Raw genomic sequence first — 20,920 nt, forward strand, 5'->3', positions numbered from 1 at the left:
CCGAGTTCCCTTAAATGACGTTTCTTTATTTATTTTTTGTCTTGACTTAAACATGACCAAAAATAGACATAAGGTAAGAGCCAAAAATATGGATCCAGGATCATTTATTTTTTATTTTTTCATAAATGTATATTTTAGGACAATTCTTTAAACCACAATCATAGCAACAGTGCAACTTTAAGAAGGTAGGTGTGGGTGATGATATCTCTCATATTTACTTACTGCTTGAATCATGAATTTCTCTCTCACACTTCACACTGTGCAGCTTTGCAGTTTCTGAAAGTGCTTTGAGGGTTAAAGTCCTGTCAGAACTTTGATTGCAAGCTTTAAAAGCTATTTTTCAAAAATATTAATTAAACAGAAAAAGACAGACTCAAACAGATGTTAAAAACATTAAACCAAAATGCAAGTCTAAACAAATTTCTGGCATGTTGGCCTTTTTGTTTAACTAAATGATGAAACCTCTTCATGTAGCTTTTGTTACACAATACAGTTCAAACCTTACATTCTCATCTCGTTACAGCAAAAATACTCTTTCATTCACGAAGCATTTTATTATTCACGTTTTCATATATTGGCTGCGCACAAACGTGTTCCTTCTTTCCCTCTTGCTCTTGAACGTACCGAATGTTACCGTTCCTCTAAACAATCACACATTTGCACAGGAGATAAATATATATTGCTCTTTGATAACATCTCCAAATTAGCACAGGAAAAAATAAAGGGATAAATTGAGATAGCAGGAAAGAACATTCTGTGTAACTGGAGGACAAAGATGTCTGTCCACCAGGAGGCACTGTTTTGCTGCAGGGAAACGTTTTCCACTTGTGTGCGTATCTATTATTGTATGACGAGAGGCCTTTATGATTCTGTGGGTGAGATTTTTGCTCAGACCAGCAAGCGTGCATCTATCCGAACTGCAAAAACAGATGGAGTGTAAATTGTGATTAATATCTTTGGCAGAAGGAGTAATATTCAAGTATGAATGACAAGAAAAAAAGAGTGAAATTGACAGATGAAACCAAACATTTGACCAGAGGGATTGCAGTATTGACTGGATGTGGGTTTGAAAGTATGAAAAAGCTAGAATAAGAGCGCAGCTCTAAAGCCATGAACTGGGCATTTGATGCTCGGTGCATGAACGACAAAGTAGGGTAAAGAAGTTCAGCGTGCCTGCTTTGGATTAGTTGACCAGATTAAGAGATTACAATGAAATTAAGTAAGAGCTGAAAGCAGGCCAGAAGAAGAGTGCATCTGAATCCCGCAGTGAGGTCCCAAAAAGCTAAAAGAGAAGAGCACGACAAAGCACATCTTGTTGAATTAGGATCTTAGATAAAAAATTAGATTATTAATGGTTCAATGTACGTATCCCTCTAGGCTCAGATAAAAGGTTCTGTTTGGACCTCTGTGAGAACAATAATATAGACAAGCAGAGTCAGGTCATACTTACTTGGGTTTCTGTTAAGAGCATCCACCCTATTTTGGTGCCACTAGTAAAAATTAGCAAAAACCCCTAAAATAAATAAATAAATAGTTTCATATTATGGCATTAAGAAATGTAAAACAGAAACAAAAAAGCCAACTTTGAATTTGATTACATTATGATGGCGCCACAATTAGCGGTAATACTAATAGTTCCTGTGAAGCTTGTTTACGTAAGTGGATCAGATCACCAGGAACTTTTAATTTGTAGTCCACGTTTCTTTTTTTCCTTGGTCACCTAAATACATGTAAGGCCTTTTTTACCCACAGTATAACATTCTGTGATTGGTTTTGACCTTCATGTGTCAGGAATTGAGATTTGTATCTTTTAGACGTGATATAAAATCCAGAAGTCTAACTATGTTTTCCTATTCAATTTTTGTTTTTCCATACATATCAGGAAAGTTTATCAAATGAAATTCCTTATTACTTCAGAAGAAGTGATTTAAGTTATTTATGCTACAAAAAAAAAAAAGTTTTTTGCAACCCATAACTTCTAGAGATACATTTCTCAAAGCCACTACCGTTCAAAAGCAGCAGATGGTGTGTTGATCTGAAAAAGTCAGGATGTAGCTGTAACAGACCAGGAGGAATCATATGGTCACCAAGTGTCTGTAGCAACATCTCCTTTCTAAGGTAGGCAATTGTTTAGGGCGCTGTACATGCTGGACAATATTACAGTTGAGTTTTTATAGATTTGTCAGAATAATATTTAATCTTTCAGGCAGGTTTGTGGGACGGCACAGCGGAGTGGATGCGCACCAAAACTCAGGCATGATAAATGACTTTTAATGGAGTTGATACTTAGATATTCATCATGAGGATTTTTCTCTTGTACAGCACAGAATGAAACAACAAAACAAACTAATAAATCTACATGTGGTCACTGTACATCTAAAAGCTTATTGAGTATTTTCTCCCATGAGCTCGTGAGGATGTAAGCAAGTCATGGGAATGTTCAAGATCAATATCCTGAATAGTGATGATGAGTGTGGAAAAGATAGCAGGGAACAACAACAACAACAAAAAATCCCAAAAAAAAAGCTGTCTACACCCGCCTCCAAAAAAAATGCAAGTGCTTTTATTAAATCAACTCAGCTTCACAAAAGAAGGAATAAAAAGCACACTTCCAGTGCAAAACAATAAAAAAAATTGACATTGACATCTATTCCTGGTATTAAGGAAATAGATGCAAATCACTCAACAACAAAAAGAGACAGAAAACTAAATATTTAGGTTTGAATAAATAAATTACACCAGACATATAGCTTTGGATTTATCTTTAAATGAAACTGTACAGTGAGAAGAAATGAAACAACACTAAAAACTGAATATATGCTGGAAATGAGTTAAATTTATCTTAGGAAGTTGGCTAGGAAAAAAACAACCTTTAATAAGCTAATTCTGATTATCTATTGGACAAGCCTTAAAAAAGTTTTGCACAGATTTGTCTTTTCATAATCAACTCAGTGTTAAAACCACACCAGATATTGTTCCTGTTTGTTTTGTTAGCAGCTGCTCTGAGTTCAAAGTTTAAATATCCAGTGTGAATGATCTGTAACAGGAGCCATCTGATGAATGGATGCGAGCATTCATAATGTATGCCACTTAATGAATATTGCACATTGCATGCAACTTCCCGACCTACAATTAGAAATGGGATCTGTAAATGAAATGCAGACGCTCACACACAACAACAAAAAACATCCATTCAAGCATTTTTGGGGGGAGATATGCTTCCAAAAACACACACACACTTGGAGTGCATGAGGGTCAAAGCTTGTATTGTGGTCCCTCCTGGTGGTCAGTTACTTAACCTGTCCTTAGTTGACTAGAATGGAGCGGTGGGAAACAATGTGCCTTCAAAGCACACATAAACAGCACACACATGCAAATGGCTTCATCTCTGCATCCATCTATTCAGAAAAATGCAGGTTTGTTGGAGTACTCTTTTAAGTGCAACAGAACAGACAGACCGATATAAGGTTATGATGCCGTATAAATACTGTAGATATACACCGTTTGTATTGTAGTCTGTGTATATTCAGATATATAGTAGGAATACTCTCGAAGGAGGCAGCGGGAGGTGAGCAGCAACACTGTAAACGTGGTGAGGTTGCTTGCAGATTTCGAAAACACATCCTGTTTTATATCTCCTAGTTTGTCATGCAGTATAAATAGAGGTCACCGCAAACTAATTTACAGAAAATCATTTGTCTGAACGCTCACCGACAGAAACAAGGACAGCATCACCACCCTCTCGTGCTCAATTTACCCTGTCATACAATCCCCCTTTCCCCCTAAAAAAAAAAGAAGAAAACTGGAGCAGGGTGCAATCGAATCACATGAAGGATGTGAATACTGCGGGTTTATTTTTCTGTGTATGTGCAGCGGTGCAGAAGATGGGGGGAGAGGGGAAGGAGAAAGGGGAGAAAAGTTTTCATTTGGGGTCAGCCTAGTTTTGGGAGTTGATCCTCAGCTTGAAAGACACTCTACCAGCAAACTTGTCTCTTTCATTTCCAGTGGGAATGTTGTTGGCGTGGATCTTGCACTCGATGTTGACGTCTTGATTGACGGTGATGTTAAGGAACTTGACAGCGACCAAAGGCTGAGAGTAGTTCACCTGCAATACCAGACCAAAGACAAACGTTCTAAAAATACAGACAAATCTGAAAACATTTCAGAATTTCGACTGTCCACAGATTGAAAGTACTTTCCTACCTGAGCTTTCTTGCCATAGTAAGGGTAGTACATTAGATCAAAAGTGCCATTTGAAGGGAAGTAAATCATATCTCCGATTTTGTCAGAGTCGTCTCTCTAAGAGGGAGGAACAGCTCTATCAGTAATAAAAACAATTAAGTTATCGTCTTCTTCATTCTGAACCTTGTTTAAAGCACATACCAACTACCTACTTCAAGTCTATTTAATATGAAATTGTAAACTACAGATTTCTAAATTCTTTACAAATAATCTTTCAAAAAATGTGCCATGCATTTGCATTTAACTCTGCCGAATCAAGATGTTGTACCTTTTGTAGCAATTAAGATTGTGTTTTTTTTTGCCAGCTTCATTTTCCAACAGATTGAAATATTTAAATTTTTTTTCTTTATCCCAATGTGAACTTAAATGTTGTTGTTTTAACTCATATTATCCAAGGTTCTTCAAAGAGATGCTGTGGGCAGGAAGGATCTCCAGTAGAAGATTTCCTTTCTCCAAAAAATGAGGCTTCGGACGTTGTGTCTGTACGTTCGCAACAATTGAACTGATGACATCACATGCATTGTCAGAAACAGCCTAGCGAATAATGTAAGTGGTTCCCAAAATAACAGTGTTGAACTGAAGAGTTTGGTATCTGTGCTTCAGAGGCGACTCGTCACTGTAACATGTCCTGGATGACACCATCTGTTGTTGGTGCAGTGAACGTTTTCCATCACATGTCGCATTTAGCATGGAGCCAAAACTTTAGTCTAACCTGACAAGAGCTTCTTTTTCCTTGTTAAATTTTTTCTCTCGCCAATTTTCTATGAAACTAGATTTGTGTAATGACCAGTTACCTTTGGCTTCTTAGCTGCTTTTCCAGTATGTCTCCTATTTTTGTAGATTTTGCTTGCGCCACATTTTACAGTCTTAGTAGATAGATTGAACAGTGATATGTGAGATGCTGAAAGCTTGGAAAACTGACATCACTTTGCTTTAAACATTCCTCCCAGCCTGTCTGCCGGGTTCGCTGGTCTCCGTGATGCTTTTTGTTCGCTAATGCTCTCTAAGAAACCTCTGAGGAATTCACAGAACTGTGCATGGGCACCACTAATGGCAACCGGACTGGATTATATTTAAGTGTTTCAGAATAACACATGCATGTCACACTGTTCAGATTTTTATTTGTAAAGATTTTCTAAACTATGTATAATTCTCCTTCCACTTCACAGCTATGCAACAAGACAAAATGTAGAAAGAGTTTGAGAGGTATGTATATTTTTTGAGTAGTACTGCAGTTAATCTCTACTTTCTCACCCACTGCTAAGCATCAACATTTCACTATGTGCAACTTGTCTGTTGATCTTACCCATTCATCTTTGCCAACTCTGTATTTCTGAGAGGGAATAGTTTTATGGAGTACAATAAGAGCATAAAAGGACACCAGGAAATTTACAAATTAACACAAACATTGCTGAACCAATGCAAAAACTAGGAGGAAAATACAGGGGATAGCAGAAGACAGGCATGCTGCAAATGAGAGGAGCTATGAATGGGCTGGACTCCAATTTGTCATGGTAATCCTTTCATTGTGAAGGACAAAAAGGGATTACCTTTGCGCCACAGGTGACAGACGGAGCCTGTCCGTCCTTTCCTGGCATCATTCCAATCACCTGGTGTGGCAGAAAAGAAAGAAATGCAATTCATGTTTTATTATCAACCACCAGGGAAAACAAAAACACTCTTTCACATTGTGTTATGAAGCACAATGGATACTGTACTCTTGACCCAGACTTTTCTCCTTTGTAGGCTTTTTTTCCCCCAGTCTGCTTTTTTATGTTTCCTCAATGTCTCCTAGCAACAGCATCCATTTCCCTTCTTTTTCCTGTCTTTCATACCCGATTCAGCTTGATGATGATGCACGGCTTGCCCTCCTGGTATCCATAGTAACGGTCGTGGAGTCCAGAGCACTCTTCCAGAACGGTTCGGTTGAACTGACAGGAGCGCTTGGGGTTGTTCTTCACATCGCCGCTGTCCTCCTGCAGGAAGTACTGCTCCGGAGTGCACTCGTGGTTCTTCTGGGCCTGGATGGAGTCGTTGTAAGCTGCAGGAGACGAGGGGAGGGTGGGGGAGAGGAGCATGAGGGTGAGGGTTAGTCGGTTTTGTGAAGCCTCATGACTCAACTGAAACTCTGCCGCAAGGCAGCCTCCCACTCACTGATGGAAAAGGAATGATCCAGTATTAGAAAAGCACAATTGGATAATCCACAGCTGTGGAGTCGGACCAGCAGAGGACGGGAGTCAGACTTACGTGACAGGAACTTGTCCAGGGCCTGAGCGTACATATCCCAGCTCTCGGTGTTCTGGATGGTGTAAACTATCTCGAAGGTTTCGTCCTGATGGGGTCTGATCACTAAACCTGTGAGAGACAGAGAGGCAGCAGGGGGGGTCATGACGACTCACACAAGAGTGGGTTCTGGATCCATGCTGTTTGAACTGCCGCTATCTGGCACCTGGTGTGGAAAGGCGGTCCTGCCAAGTGGGTTTGTGGTCATCCAGGGTCTGCAGCATGATGTACATGGTCAGAGTAAACAGGCCCCCCAGGAAGAGGTAGAAAATGATGTAGAACAGAATGATGAGGCCTGAAAAAACAGAAAGAAAATCTAATAAATATTGTTACATTATATATAAGCTATGAGTCAGAAAAAACCAAGAGTTTCGCTGTTCAAATCTAAACCCTAAAACAATAAATATATGATTTAATCTTTAATAGATTTTTGTAGCTTCAACATAAAGCCTGTGCATTAACTCTTAATTTTTACCCATAAAATGATACAGACAAGTTCCCTCAATTCTTGTACTAAAAACTGCTTACTTTTATATCATTACTCTCAGTTTTTAAGTTTTTCATACTTTTGTAATTTTACACAGAGCATTTGGGTCTTTCTGCTTCTCTTATATTTTTGCTTTCCTTCCATTTTGTTTCCATTTTATGTGACCTAATGACCATATCCATCCCATCTAGTCAGTCTGGGTCACAACATGGTCAAATGGCTAAAGGTACGATTTTAGATTGTTTCGGTTTAGGTGTAACTAAACACAAGTGTTTTTTTTAACTTGCAAAAATCATTGTGAGATGCTTTAAACTATTACTATAATGAAAAACTTAATACTAAAGCAGCGACAATACAATACTGCATTTACAGAAAAGAACAGAAAAAAAAGTCAACACTGAATATTTTAGCAATACTAGAAAATATACGTTTAAATGTCAACTAGGAAAACTAGATATCAGCAGAGTGAGAGAGAATGCTGAACTTTTGTATTAATGGAACAGGAAATGCTTTTATTTTGCAAAGCAGAAAGTGTCCTGGTAATGACATAGATCAACAGTGGGAGAGTGTTGAAGGTTAAATTTAAAATACTTTGGTTTTTGTTCTGAGCAGAAGACAAAGGAATACAGTTTATCAGAGCCCCTAACATCTCATGATTTACATATTCAGGGAAATATTGCTGATGTCTACAGTTTGATTTACTTTGAGTCTTTAGAACAAAAGTCTAACTAAAAAAAAAGAGAAAAACCTGTGTAGTTCAAATTGACAGTTTTAAAGAGCTCGTTTTAAGTCTTTTCCTGCCCTTGCAGAGATGCAGGCAGCAGAAATAGCATTTTTTTGACGCATTAACACCTGAGGCCGACACTGGGAAGCAACTGAGTGCCCTGACCCTGTGCTTCAGCTGGAAGCCCCCAGCAAAGCCCTCAGTCAGCAGCAGTGTGGCGTCTGCCTCCCTGCACAAAGCAACACTGCCGGTAATCCATAACAAAATGTCAAGGGGAAGCTGATCCAAGGGAGGGCAATTACCAAAGAGTTCCTTAATGATTCAAAGCCCGTGTGGGTGTGCTTTTCATCCAGTTGTTTTCAGAAATATTCAGCTCATTGCTGCATCAAATCAAAGTAAAATCGCAGACGACTCGTTTGTTGAGGAAGACGATATTAGCCGACGAGTCAGTGAGCAGAATAAGACATATTTGGACAAAGAGGTGACAGAGCGACGTGCTGAAGCATTTTTCTTTGTCTCCCCAGGGGGAGGTTGTGCCAACCATGTGACACCACCCAGGGGAGACTGGACGTGCACAATGGCACACACAAACAAACACACAGGCATCCCTCACTAAAGTAAAGAGGGTGTTAGGTTCACAACGTGTCCTCTGAGTACACACTGATGACAGACAGTCAAACATCTCTGTTTCAGCCATTGGCAAACAGCAAATGAATGCAGTCTGTGCCCAACTCACTAAACTGGAAGATCATGCTGGGCAATTGCATTTTAACTTGATATAAAACTGCATTCTGATTCAAAAGGCCAAAGGAAACACTTTAGAAAATCAAATCAGGGTTTATTGGTTTTAATGTTTTCCAGTCTCACAATGAGAGCGTTAAAAATTCGCCTCTCTGACGTCGCAGTAAGAGTTCTACCTCTTTTTTAATTTCAGAAATGGGATATGCAGAAAACCACACTGGTCCTGTGTTTAGCCCAGGCTCAAAGCTGTGTCATCATCAGATGGCGGACCTTCAGAAAGGCTGCTTTCACTTCCCCACAGCCCTGCACACAAAGCGAAACATGCAGAAGCTTGTTTCATGTTTCGTCCTGAAAGCAGGCTTTGATCCAGTGTTCTGAAGTGTTCATGAGTCGACACAAGATGAGGAGCAAATTCAACAACACGTTCAGTTAACTTGTTTTGAACTTAGCAAAAATAAAGAATATGCTTTCTACCAACCGTTTACAATCATGCAAGTAAGAATACAATGGAATATGTATAATTTTGCAATCATAATGGTGTGACTTTATTCCCAGTGCAGTTCTGTGAAATGCCAAGTGAAGCCAGCCTGTAATAACTCACAACGGAAATAGACTAATTACCAAGTCTTAGAGAGCACAGATTAAAAAGGCCATCAGACCTTGGAGCAACGGGAACAAACTGAGCTGGATTAAGTTTGCTCTGTGGGAGGCAGAGCCGGCCCAAGGCACATGCAAATTTAGCAGCTCCTCGAGGCATCCAGACCACCAGGGGCAGTCTGGGGCCAATCACTGAAGGAGCCTACGTTTTTGCTTCATAGTTTTATAAATGAATAAAAATTAAGAAGTATTAGCATCTGAAATTCTATTGAACGTGTATTTCAGACTCAAAATATACTAGCTGTCATGGAAGAAAAATGATCAAAATCACGATTTCGTCTTGCGAGTTTCATCAGTTTGCCTGCATGTGTCTGTGCTGCAGTACTTCCTGCTATATAAGAGCAAATTAATCAATTAATAAATTATGACTCCCAACAAACGAAGGCATTGATGATCGATTCTCTTCTCTGCTCTGGTCACATCAAGTCAAAAGTGCCATGAACATGCTGGTGAATAAATATTCATTTAGTTGTCAATTTTGATCAAATTGGGAAAAATATGCTTGAAAAACCAAATGTATTTGCTATTTTTCTGTATAATGTATCAAACCCATGACTATATAATCAGATGCAAAAAGGAGCAGATGAAACTTGAACTCATATGTTCAAAGAATTTATCTTTATTTATATCTAACAAACATGTTGGAAGTTCATATTTTCCACATTTATCTGAATTATCACAAATATAAACATGTAGTTAACATATTATTTATTTATTGGGCGGAGGCAGGTTTGGTTTTGGACATCAGATATATAAATACACCTTTTATAATCTGTCTGTAAGTAGTTGGATATAAACACACGAGCAATACAGAGACTTTGAAGTCAAAAGATCAAATCATTTAAATTGTTCTTTAAAATCCTTTGCTTTGCCAGAACATCCCGAATTGATACCTTCTTCATCAGCCAATGAAGTCATTAGATTAGGATTAAATCTCTCTGCTGAACTACACAGCTCGGGAGGGGTCGGGTTGAGGGTGATACAAATAGCATTTGGTCCTCGGCTTTACCCAGATTAAAATGCCCCCAGTGTCATTAGAACGCAGCCATATGTGTCCTGCCGTTTCACGAATCTTTAAAATAGTTGTACTCTATGCTGGGATGCTTCTGGAAAGTTTTAGGGGCGATAGAGATTATGAGTGTTGGGGTGACACTCATAATCTCATGTTAGCCGACTAAAAACCGAAAGCCAGAGAATTTAAAGGATTTTTATCTTGTTGCCGGTTACAGGCTGTGGGGGGGAGGGGCGGTGCATGCAAGAGTAAAAACTGACATATGTATATATGAATAAATAAATGTCTCTCCAGCTCAATCACAGTTTTCTACAGACTCGTTGCCTCCAAACAAACTATTTTGTACCATTTGTACATCATTGTATATCAGTTTATTTGACTTGATGGTTAAATATTTTTAATAGCTTATAGATAATTTGTATTATTGGGGTTTTTTGATTGATGTAATCTGCAGATAAAACATGTCAGTCAATGGAAGACGCCATGTTTCCATTTGCTGTGGGACTGAACCTGTTTGGTCAAATTGAGTCTTGTCAGACATGAGAGATTATGAAAGTTTGTCAAACCAAAATGACATTTTATGCCAAAGAAACAATTTCATCCATAAATGTGTATTGTTCCTGATGCTGAATTATTTTCTTTGATCAATTACAGAGACAGGTCTTTATAAAGACACCTAAATTTAGCTGTGAAACCCCATTTGGACCAACTTGCTTCAATGAAATATGACACAAATCAGAGCAAATAACTCCAAGTGACTTTTTGAGTAATGGAGTTTGTAGATGTTTGCTTAGAGGAAACTGCAATTAATCATTTATAGATTACCAAAAGCAGCAAAGAAACACTTGTGAGTATGCACAAACTCACAAATGACCCACATCAGAAGGCTCCATTTTGGAAAAAGTCAAGCTAGAAATCAAAACGAGCAGCTTTGCACCTTAACTTCTTCTCTTTTGAAATCATGATCATAAATAAAACTAGACATATGAGACTTCCTGACAGGAGGCAGTAAGTTCATAGGAGGGGCCACTGCCCCGTCGCTGGCAGCGCCCATGTCGAAATGGCATTAAATTAAGTTGAGGAAGAAGTCTCAACATGATGCAAATCGCGTTGCATCGTGTTGTACCCACATCTGACGAAGATACATGTATGAAAAGGAGTTTCAATTCCTGGAAAAAGGGCTTATCTGCAGCAGGGCTCAAAGTAAAGCAATGACAAAGTAGAGCTGCTTTAATCTGCACAAATCACATGCAAAAGGGAGGACAGAGGATGACTTCACCCGTATGAGCCAGGAAAAGCTCTGTCCTATATTACTAATAGCCCGCCATGAGGGGAATAATGTGCCGGCTTCTGCGAGAGCTGTGCCGCAGTCAGATTTCAGCACCACGGCATTTGGACAGCGACTGTCTACTCTTTGCATGAACACCCGCACTAATAAACTTCTTCAAAGATGTATCTCTAACGCTGTCGTGCATATTTTTAGGGGCATTTAAAAGCCCTCCGTGTCGCCGGAGGGCTGTACTCCATAAGAACGACCTGTTACAGAGCCGGGAGAGCTTGTTTGCTGCATTGCTGTAAGCTGGACGGACTTACTCACCCCAGCTGCTCGCCGTTCTGCCCAGAAACTCCCTGGTCCTCGGGTTCCACAGAAACTCTTTCCATTCGCCTTTTTCTCCGTCCTTTGCCATCTTGTCCTAAATGTGTTTGTTGTTTTCCTCGCCTCTAGAAGTTGCGATAAAAATTGTTCTGCAGGCAAGGTTGCAACAATTGCCCCGACACCGGTTAGAAAAAGAAAGAATATATATCTATATATGTAAAAAAACAAAAAAACAACAAAAAACAAAAGCAGAGAAGTGATGGACCCGAACGCCCAGTGCAAAACAGATGGTTAGAAATGAAAGTGAAAAACTGTACAGTGGCCTGTCTGATGAGAGAGCAGCAGGACAGACCTAATAATAAGTGCCCTCCCCCCAAGCTCTAGTCTGCATGCCGCAGAGTTTTGATGAGTGGTGCAGAAATGTAGTGATACTGCGGTAAAGCACTCCCTCCGCCTCCCTGTACGCTTCACACACACACATCCGCACACACACGGACACACCGAGCCTCATCTCCCTGCCTCCTTCTGCAGGCTCAGCCAATCATCTGCTCTCCATCCTCACTCCTCGCCGACCCGAGTCATGAGAGACAAGCCTGCAAGCAAATTGCGTGGCCAGCCGGGGTCTGTTTTTTTATTGGATCGGAAGCGAGAAGCGTCATGTATCCGCACGACAATCAACAAATAACATCACCCGATAGTCCCACAGGGACCCCCAAAGGATCTACTTCAAAATACTCGATCAGATTCTGTCTACTAGTTTAGTTAAGTTAAATCGGATAATCATTAACACACGGTTACAAATAGAGCATTAAATGAGATTCAATAAGTGAAGTTGAGTGACTTATATACAACTTCTCAAGCCCTGTTGCGTGATGACATCATGTCAAACAAAACAGAAGGAAAGAACTGTGTCAAGTTAAAACTTCTGTCACCCGATGGGGCCATTGAATGTGGTGCTTTGCGCAGACCCGAAAAGGGTGAAATGAGGAGTGAAGATAGCGCCCTCATTTGGGAATAGTACGTACTGCAGGAGTGCGGAAGGAACACGGTGTCCCGCTCCTCCCCTTTGCTGCAGCTGCTGCAGTGTCATGCATGTTGCATAAAAACGCCTTCCAAGAGCCGGTCCAAAGTTTTCACGAGACCTCAAGTTGATTCGGGGGGTTCCCAACTACATCACAGCTCGACCAATATTCAGTTTCGTAATAATGATCAAATGACACAGCAGGAAAGTGATGTTAACCACTCAATAACTAAGAAACTTGCTGCTTGAATCAAATGTACTCTACATGATTTATGGGAAACTATGTGCATGCAAGAAAAGAAAATAAAACACACGTTTTTCTTGCTTGTCCTTAAAGAAATTCTGCTCTGGCATAAGAATAAGAAATATCCAACAAAATGCAGCTTTTACTTGTTTCTATGAAACAAGTAAAAGCTACTTGTTTCTATGAAACAAGTAAAAGCTGTTTCATAGAAACAGCTTTTACTGTTTCTATGAAACGGTACAGGGAGTACCGTTTCTATTTACGGTACAACTGTTTGTACCAGTTTCTCATGAAACTGGTACAAACAAATCTGGGTGAAGTCAGTTCTTTTGGCAAAAACAAAACTATTTCATATAGAAATTAAAGTCTTTAATCTGAATGCACTGATTCACTTCTATCATTTTTGATATCAAGCATGACAGGATTTGTTTTGCATGATCACCGCTGCTTTGAAACCTGATTTGTGACTAATCTAGAGCACAAAATGTGTTAAGATTCCTTTAAAAATAAAGAAACAGACCTTTAAATTAAGCTAAATCTGAGGCTGCAATAAAATGCTCCGATTCACGAGCTGCAAAGTGGAGTTAACACAAAACAAAACAAACTTTAAACTGACATGCAAAATATGGAGTAGATTAATGTTTATTATTATTGCTTCAAGCATTTCCAGATCAAACTCTACCACTGGTGAGATCTAAGAAAGACCCTATAGTTCAACAAACATGGATCCAGTTTAAAACTCTGAAATGACAGACTGGGAGAAAGAAAATGCTCAATGGCCCTTATTTCATTTTTATAGGAATGTGTGTTTATCTGTGGGATAAATGGACTGAGATCTGCTGTAACATCACAAATCAAAGACTAAGGCATTCTCTCCTTCTCACGCATTTCTCACTTTTCTCATCCGGTGCTGAAAATATCACATCAAATTCCAAACTGTTTCTGACTTTCCAAGAATGTGTGCAGGATCCATCGATTTTTCCAGGTATTCATTCATCCATCCATGCAGGGCCACCGGGCGCATACAGGAACAGGGACCACTTTTGTTTGTTGTGTAAAGTTCATTATATAAAATTTATTTCCAATGACAATATCAATGCAAATATAGCACTACAGTGATTTCCAAGGTACACCGTATCTTACCATATCAATAGAGTATATGGCACTCGTATAATGGCCACAGTTTCAGAAGACACACAAAACCAACAGCCTCTGTAAACTATTCTGGAAAAATGGTAGCCTGTACCTCGGGTATCGCATCAGTCTGTGACAATAAGGTGATTACTTGGTTTTTAAAATCAAACTGGGCACAATAGGAAGTATCATTTGGAGCATTTCAGTGTAAGGAATCTCTGCATGCATTGCACTTGCCCATTTCCTCCAACTTGGCCTGTTTTTTATTTTCATTTTTTTTATGAAAATGGACTCAAAAGGCTTAGAAAAAGAAAGAATCAAACGAAAAAGAAAACGCCCAACACGAGCAGATGGACATAAACAATAGGAAAAGGCCAAAGAGTGAGTCTTAAACATTTTAAATAGGTCTTTTTTTCACTGGATGTACTGCACTGTACAGTTTGGTACTATAACTATTATTTAAAAAAAAAAAAAAAAAAAACATCAACCAAGAGACATTCAAGCGCCTTAATACTATTACAGGAGAGCTGACTCTTCAAGATACAAACTTCATTCCACGTTGGCTTTCTGGAAACCCCCGACCCCAGAAAAAAATATGTAACAATAAGCATCATATTAATATTGTTTATCATGGCAACACTATGTAGTCCATTGAACAACACGGGTATTGAAATAGCAGCAAAGTATTAAAAATGTTAAGACCAAAAAGCTGTTAAAATCTGTACATAAATAAAAGTGAATGTAGAAAAAGGGGATCGAATAAATAACAGAGCTTAAAGGGAACCTTGCATAAAATTATATAAACAACTGTTTGTTTTTGTTTTCTCCAGAGGGCTCATTGTTCATAAGTTGAACGATAAGTAATGCATGGGCTGCCTGCATCAGGTACTTAATTTCTTAGTAAAAAAACAAAACAAAAACAAAAAACAAGTGAACAAAGTTATGTTTATACAGTCTATGCTACATAATATGTATTGATTACAAGTATGAAAATGGAGATAATTGCTACATTTTCAATACACTTGTACATGTCTATTTACAGTAGATCAGGGTTTCTCCCCTAAGCGATGCTTTGTGCAGATTGTTCCAGCATTCGGGTTGAGGTGATCGATGCTCACAGTCTCATCAGCTGCACCGTGTTGCGCAGTCTTTGAGCTGATGGGTGTCAGTGCTCGGTGGAACGAACGCTAATGTGCAACTGCGTAAAAATCATGAGCAATGACTGGAGTTGTGTGTACCACTGATCTGTGTCTGACTATACTCGGCTGGACTAACCCAGCCCCAGACTCATCCTACGCAGTAGATTCATCTTTTTCCTACAACCACACAGGACCGTATAGTTAAGATCTGTCGGACAGGATCCTTGTTTTCTTTCTTTTTTTTTTTTTTGTCTTACGGTTACAGCACTGCATGTCTATTGGTGACATGCAGAGTATGACACAGTAAATATGACTTCTTCAAGTCTCAGATATGTATGTTAGGCTAGCTGACACAAGATTTATTATTCTTTTTAAATATGTTGCTCGAGAGTTTTTTGTTTTTTTTTCAGAGCATATTGCTGTAAAATTGCAGAAAGGTCGAGAAAGTAAATAGATTTACATTACAAATATGCAAACGGACACGGTAGGTAGCTTTTACTTCTCGGTGATGATTATTTGCATCCACAATGACAATCTATTGATACCAAGACATCTCATATACATTCACGATTTTCAAGAAACACTTCGATAACTTATCTACGAGTCTCGTCTGCTCTCCTCTGCAGAGTAGTTTCGATGCTTTGTTGAAGAAAGTACATGATTCCCTTGTGTCTCAAGTAGTCAGGAGGATATTTGGCAACACCAATCTAGGAAAACGACCCACTCTGTATTAGCAATAATAAGTGGTGTTTAGTGGCAAAAAATAACTTGTTGGCAATCAGAACACATCAGTGCAGTACGTAGTACAGAGAAAATACAAATCAGCCGGGTAAGAAATTAACTTAGTCTGATTGTAATAACTACATTTCTTCACCTCTTTTTGTAGTCAAAGTTCAACTAACCAGTCCCTATTACAATAATAGCAAAGTTTGCATTTAATATGCAATCTGTCTTCCTTAAGTAATTTCTCTCCCCAGACCGTTTGAAAGATGATATTATGTAATCCGCTTCTCCCGGGGTCAGATAGCCGTGTCCCACACGACGGCCTGCGGCCTCTGACAGGGTGGTGTGCCAGTCTTACGAGGCTCAGGTGTCCGTCTCCAGCTAGGGAGGATGGGCATGCTGTCCTGCTTGCACAGGCTTTTGTCGGGCCGTCTGTGTGCCTTAATCTCCTTGCACAGGCAGCGCTTACGTTCGATGACTTCAAGCAGCTTGCCGTCCCTCTGCGTCTGCGACGTAGACGACATAGTGCCCCCGCCAGCGGGAGGCTGTCCCTGTGCCAGCTGGGCAAGCTGCTGGAACTGCAACTGTAGGTGGTGCTGTTGCTGAAGCTGCTGGAGCTGCTGCTTGAGCTGCAGCTGCTGCTGGTGGAGCTGAAGCTGCTGCTGCTGCCGGGACACGCAGGGGCCGCTGGGGCTGCAAGGAGCCTGAGCCGGAGCCACGCCGTGCGGCTGCATGGGAAGTAGAAGGTATTGGTGTTTGTCAGCACATGACTTTCTGTAGTTTCAATCTAATCACAATGCATTAATAAATGGATAGAATCTTTGCACGTGTTATAAAAAGTTCACTTCCCACAGACAGCCACCAGGATGTGCTGTGGCTGCACGTTTAACAGTTTGACGTTCAAACGCATGCAGATAGTCTCTGCAGCACAGTCAAACTGCGTCAGCACTTGCAATAGAGCCAGAAACCGGGCAAAAATGTAATGCTGGGAGACTGCAGTTCACACTCCTGATTCAGCTGAGTGTGTTTTCACATCTGCAATGTATTCCTTCCTGACTGCTTCCATGTTTTTTCTGTCGTCATGTACCCTTTTTTCCCTTCCCAGACAAACCAGACCCTTATTCTGCTCCGTGGGCATAACTACCAGCTATAAATAGATCTGGAGGAGCAGTGTCTCCAGCAGAAGGGGGAAGTCGTAATGAGAGCAATATTAATGTTGACTTCAAAATAAACTGTGTTTGAAATTTACCAGCGTCTGCAGCTCTAGGGCCAGATGTGATATATATTCACCTGATTTAGGGCTTCTCGTACTGGTAGACTGCTCTGTCTGTGGACATCTCCTCCACCCACCTGTCTGACTCCAGCAGCAGAGGAGGAGCGGCCCAACCGCCCCACTTCTGCAAGGAAACAAACGTTGCAGTGCATGCCAACTTATCAGAATATTAGAAGGAAACAACAGTGCCCCCATTGTGAGTTATATTTCTTTTACTACTTGTACATTTTTTTTAACCCAAGCAAAAGACTTAACCATGAATGTTTAACCAAAAATAGAACATAAACACTTTTATGTTTGAAGTGTTCAAAAATAAACTCACTTGTGTAATTAATAAATATATTTCCCACAATATTAGGGGATTTATGTCCCACACAAAGTCCAACGGTAAATTGTAAATATCTCAGATAATCTTTCTAAGCATGCTTAATGCAACAACTGAAACAGGAGAGAATAACTACTGCACATTGTCGTTCAAAAGTATTCAGACTCCTTGCAATGTTGCAACATTTGAATGCATTCATGTATGATTTCATGACATCGACTAGGACTTGTCAACTAGAAGAAAAACAATAGAGGCTTTTCCTAACTTTTTATCAGTAAATATTTGAAGATTGTGTCACAGATAAGAATTAAATTATCTTTACTCTGATACTTTTAAGATATTGTCTAAAAAAGGAAAGAATGCAGCACAATTGCAATCTTTTGTGTCAGTATGGCAGGACAAAAAGCAACTGTTGAAAGAAAGAAATTAGTTTTTTTTTTAAAGCCTGCCCCAATAAATGTGCAGATATTTAATCCTCTAATTTAATCTAGCAAGTTTCAAGGTGCTAATACAATTGCAAGTCACTGCTCATCTATTATAGGGGATTCCTTCTAAACAAAATACTATAACTAGAAGATATAAAATATTAGATGAGCTTACCTCCGTTACGACAGGCAGGGAAGGTCTGGCAGGGAAGAGGAAGTCCTCCTCTGGGCAGCGCTCTGAATCCCGGGCTGCTGTCCACACCAGCTAAAGACTCGCAGTGACCCAGAGCCCGGGTGGTGGCGCCACTAAAGTGAACTGGGATGCCTGACTGGCTGCCTCGAGAGCCCAAACCGAGATCCTCCTTGTCCATCCTCAACAGTGCATCAGCACTGCCATTCCAGGCCCGCCCTTCATCCTCTGAATCAGGGAAAGGAGCTTTTAGTAAAAAAATGAAAATGAAACACATGTAGAATCACTTTTCCAGTAACTTAGTGTGACTGTTCAAAAGATTCTGATAAAGGTTATAAGCAGATAATATGCTGTGCAAGGTAACTGTTGTTTTGTCTTAATTTAGACTAAAACCAGATTAATTGATTTAGTCTCAGATGGGCCAAAACTAAGGTGGACTTCATTCAACTTAAAACATTTAATCTCCATGTAACAGTTTGTGCAATAATATTTTTGGAAGCCTATGTGTATTGCATTGTGTTTTTTATAAGTGGGTCAATTATTTGTACAGAAAATGACAGTGGGGGTGGGAGTATCAGCAATAATCCTCCTGCTTGAAACGTGCACTGAGAATGCAACATATAAAGTGTAGAAAGCAGTGCAACAATTTAGCATAGCGTTAAATTAAATTGCTGTGAAACTTTATTTTGTTTCTTTTGATTGTTTTCACAGGACGTTGCTTTCTATGAAAAGGTTTCTTAGAATCACCATTTTTAAAGATGGAGTTGTTCAAAGATGGTCGAAGTCTTTGGTCTTGGTCTGTCTCTGACTACAAAACTAAACTAATCTGGATTAGCTAAGAGAGTCATCAATTGCAAATCACCTGCATGATAACTTTTCACAAGACCTCACTTCAAAAATTCAAGCCTCATTGATTCAAATTGATGACTTACTCTCTGCCTCTCTGCTCCCATGGCTAAAGGACAGCTTCCTCTGCATGGGCCAGTAGGACCCCTCATCCGCAGCTAAGCTGGTGCTGCTGTCCCAAGGCATGAAGCCAACTTTTGACTGCGATGAGGACCCGCTGTGGCTCTTGGACACCCCCTCGCCCACACCAGTAAGACTCGAAGGCTGTTGTAGAGATGGTGTGTGAGAGCTGGCTCTCAAGCTCTCGTAAGCCGGCGGTCTCCGGAAGCCACTGGACGGGTAGGTCCACAGCAGCGGGCTGTCTGAGGAGGGCGGCTTGTATGCTGGCAGACCGTGGGGTGTGTGAGAGCGGAGGTGTGGGCGGGAATGAGGACGCTGGGAAGAGGATAGTGGCGTAGGAGTGGAGCTGGTGCTGCTTTGAGGTGTTTGGCTGCTAGTGGTGGTAATGTTCTCTATCGGTAATGAGTGTGGCCCTCCTTCCCTATCTCTGTCTCTTTCTCGGTCTGGCTCTCTGTACTTATCCCTGTCTCTATCCCTGTCCTTGTCCTTGTCTCTATCTCGCTCCTTGTCCCTGTCTCTACCCCTGTCCCGGTCTTTATCACGCTCTCCCTTGTCAGACTTTAGGAGGAAGCTCACACTCTTGCTCTCCTTGCCCGTACTTGATGTTTGTGTCTGGACTGTTGCCTGGTTGGATGACTGAGAGCTGCTCTTGGTTGGAGCAGGGGAATCTCCTCTGTCTGGCTTGCGGTAGTGATGATAGTGCGAGGGGCGATGGTGAGGATGATGGTGATGATGGGAGAAAGGGGAAGTGGATTTGGAGGAGGGAGGTAGCGGTGTGGAGTGACTCCTGGCTCTCAGTCCGGGAGCAGGGCCTAACTGGGAGTCTCGGCTGTATTTGTCCTGCTGTGACGTGCCACCAGATGATTCCTTGGACCCTGACAGGGAGGTGGAAACATTAGAAGAAGCCGAGGAGGAGGTGCTGGCTTGAGCTGTCGCAGTGGATGTTTGAGTTTTAGCAGAGGTGGACGTCTTGTTTTGAACACCAACCCCGCTGGAGGCAGCTGCAGGCTGAGGAAAGGCAAGCAGTGGGGGCCGGTGCTGCAGGAGATTGGGGAATGGTGCCGGGATCTTCGTGTTGGACTCAGATTCGGATTTACCTCCTTGCAACAAATAAGGAGTTGGAGCTCGTGGTGTGTGAGGACTGGTAGACAGGACCTGCGGGACAGGAGTGGAGGATGCAGAGGAAGGCAGAGGAGATGAATGGGAGATGGACACTGTAGCTTTGGGTTTGGAGTAGGACGGAGAAGAAGACGAAGGGCGAGGGAGAGAAGAAGAACTACTGGAGGACGAGGTGGTGACGTGATAGTGCTTTGAGGCTTTAAGCTTCTCATGCTTCGGCAGGAGGTGCCTCTGGGACTCTCTGTCCTCCTGATGTGGGTATTTCATCTCCTCATAGATTGCCTCACTCTGGTCTGAGTCAGAGTCGGGCGTGGTGGCCACGGGAGTGACGGGGTGGGGCGTGGCCGTCTGGCTCTCCCTGGTGAACACTTGGCCCACCATTTCTATATAGACTGGCTCATCCTCTCCATCTCCTGTCTGAATCTGAGAGTCTGCTGCCTGGAAGGGCAAGGGAGTGGCAGAAGGAGGCACACGTGGAGGAAGGGGGTCAAAGGTGAGCTGGGTACTGGGACTCCTTTTGGGTTTCAAAGGAGGCACCTTCTTTGCTCCAATCTCCCCAGAGTCTGACTTCTTCATTGCTGCAAGACATAACAAGTCTTGTTAAAATATGAACAATTT

General features: G+C 41.0%; 2 protein-coding genes across 6 annotated transcripts in view; both read right to left on the reverse strand.

Annotated features, from left to right (window-relative positions):
- Positions 1–5: 5 nt before the first annotated feature.
- On the reverse strand, positions 6–12,197 carry atp1b2b (ATPase Na+/K+ transporting subunit beta 2b). 2 transcript variants are annotated; one of them, XM_055043825.1, is made up of 8 exons: positions 11,744–12,197; positions 6,692–6,820; positions 6,490–6,597; positions 6,078–6,283; positions 5,793–5,852; positions 5,549–5,575; positions 4,204–4,299; positions 6–4,105 (listed from the first exon to the last, which is right to left on the reverse strand). In XM_055043825.1, exons 1-8 carry the CDS (start codon positions 11,832–11,834, stop codon positions 3,938–3,940), a joined length of 885 nt encoding a protein of 294 aa, XP_054899800.1. In that variant the 5' UTR covers positions 11,835–12,197; the 3' UTR covers positions 6–3,937. The 2 variants fall into 2 exon arrangements, with proteins under 2 accessions (XP_054899800.1, XP_054899801.1); XM_055043826.1 differs by lacking the exon at positions 5,549–5,575 and having other exon boundaries at positions 11,744–12,196.
- Positions 12,198–14,049: 1,852 nt separating this feature from the next.
- The window catches only part of LOC129368726 (neuronal tyrosine-phosphorylated phosphoinositide-3-kinase adapter 1), a 32,560-nt gene continuing 25,689 nt past the window's right edge, over positions 14,050–20,920 (reverse strand). For 2 of the 4 annotated variants that reach the window (XM_055043820.1, XM_055043822.1), the window contains 4 exons: positions 19,150–20,880; positions 18,203–18,463; positions 17,295–17,401; positions 14,050–16,732 (listed from right to left, as the gene is read on the reverse strand). In XM_055043820.1, the coding sequence (XP_054899795.1) occupies positions 16,301–16,732; positions 17,295–17,401; positions 18,203–18,463; positions 19,150–20,880 (2,531 nt within the window). In that variant the 3' untranslated portion in view covers positions 14,050–16,300. The remainder of the gene's footprint in view (positions 16,733–17,294; positions 17,402–18,202; positions 18,464–19,149; positions 20,881–20,920) is intronic. The other 2 variants (XM_055043821.1, XM_055043823.1) reach the window with 1 other exon arrangement.

The sequence above is a fragment of the Poeciliopsis prolifica genome, unplaced genomic scaffold (assembly GCF_027474105.1).
Source record: "Poeciliopsis prolifica strain line A6 unplaced genomic scaffold, Auburn_PproV2 SCAFFOLD019, whole genome shotgun sequence".
Classification (NCBI taxonomy): Eukaryota; Metazoa; Chordata; class Actinopteri; order Cyprinodontiformes; family Poeciliidae; genus Poeciliopsis; species Poeciliopsis prolifica.

Excerpts from the sequence above, each read along its gene's own strand:
- atp1b2b (XM_055043825.1), bottom strand. The coding sequence starts at position 11,834 with ATGGCAAAGGACGGAGAAAAAGGCGAATGGAAAGAGTTTCTGTGGAAC. Across the intron at positions 6,821-11,743 it reads CAGAACGGCGAGCAGCTGGG|GCCTCATCATTCTGTTCTAC; the intron begins GTGAGTAAGTCC and ends CTGTTTTTTCAG. Across the intron at positions 6,598-6,691 it reads GGACCGCCTTTCCACACCAG|GTTTAGTGATCAGACCCCAT; the intron begins GTGCCAGATAGC and ends TGTCTCTCACAG.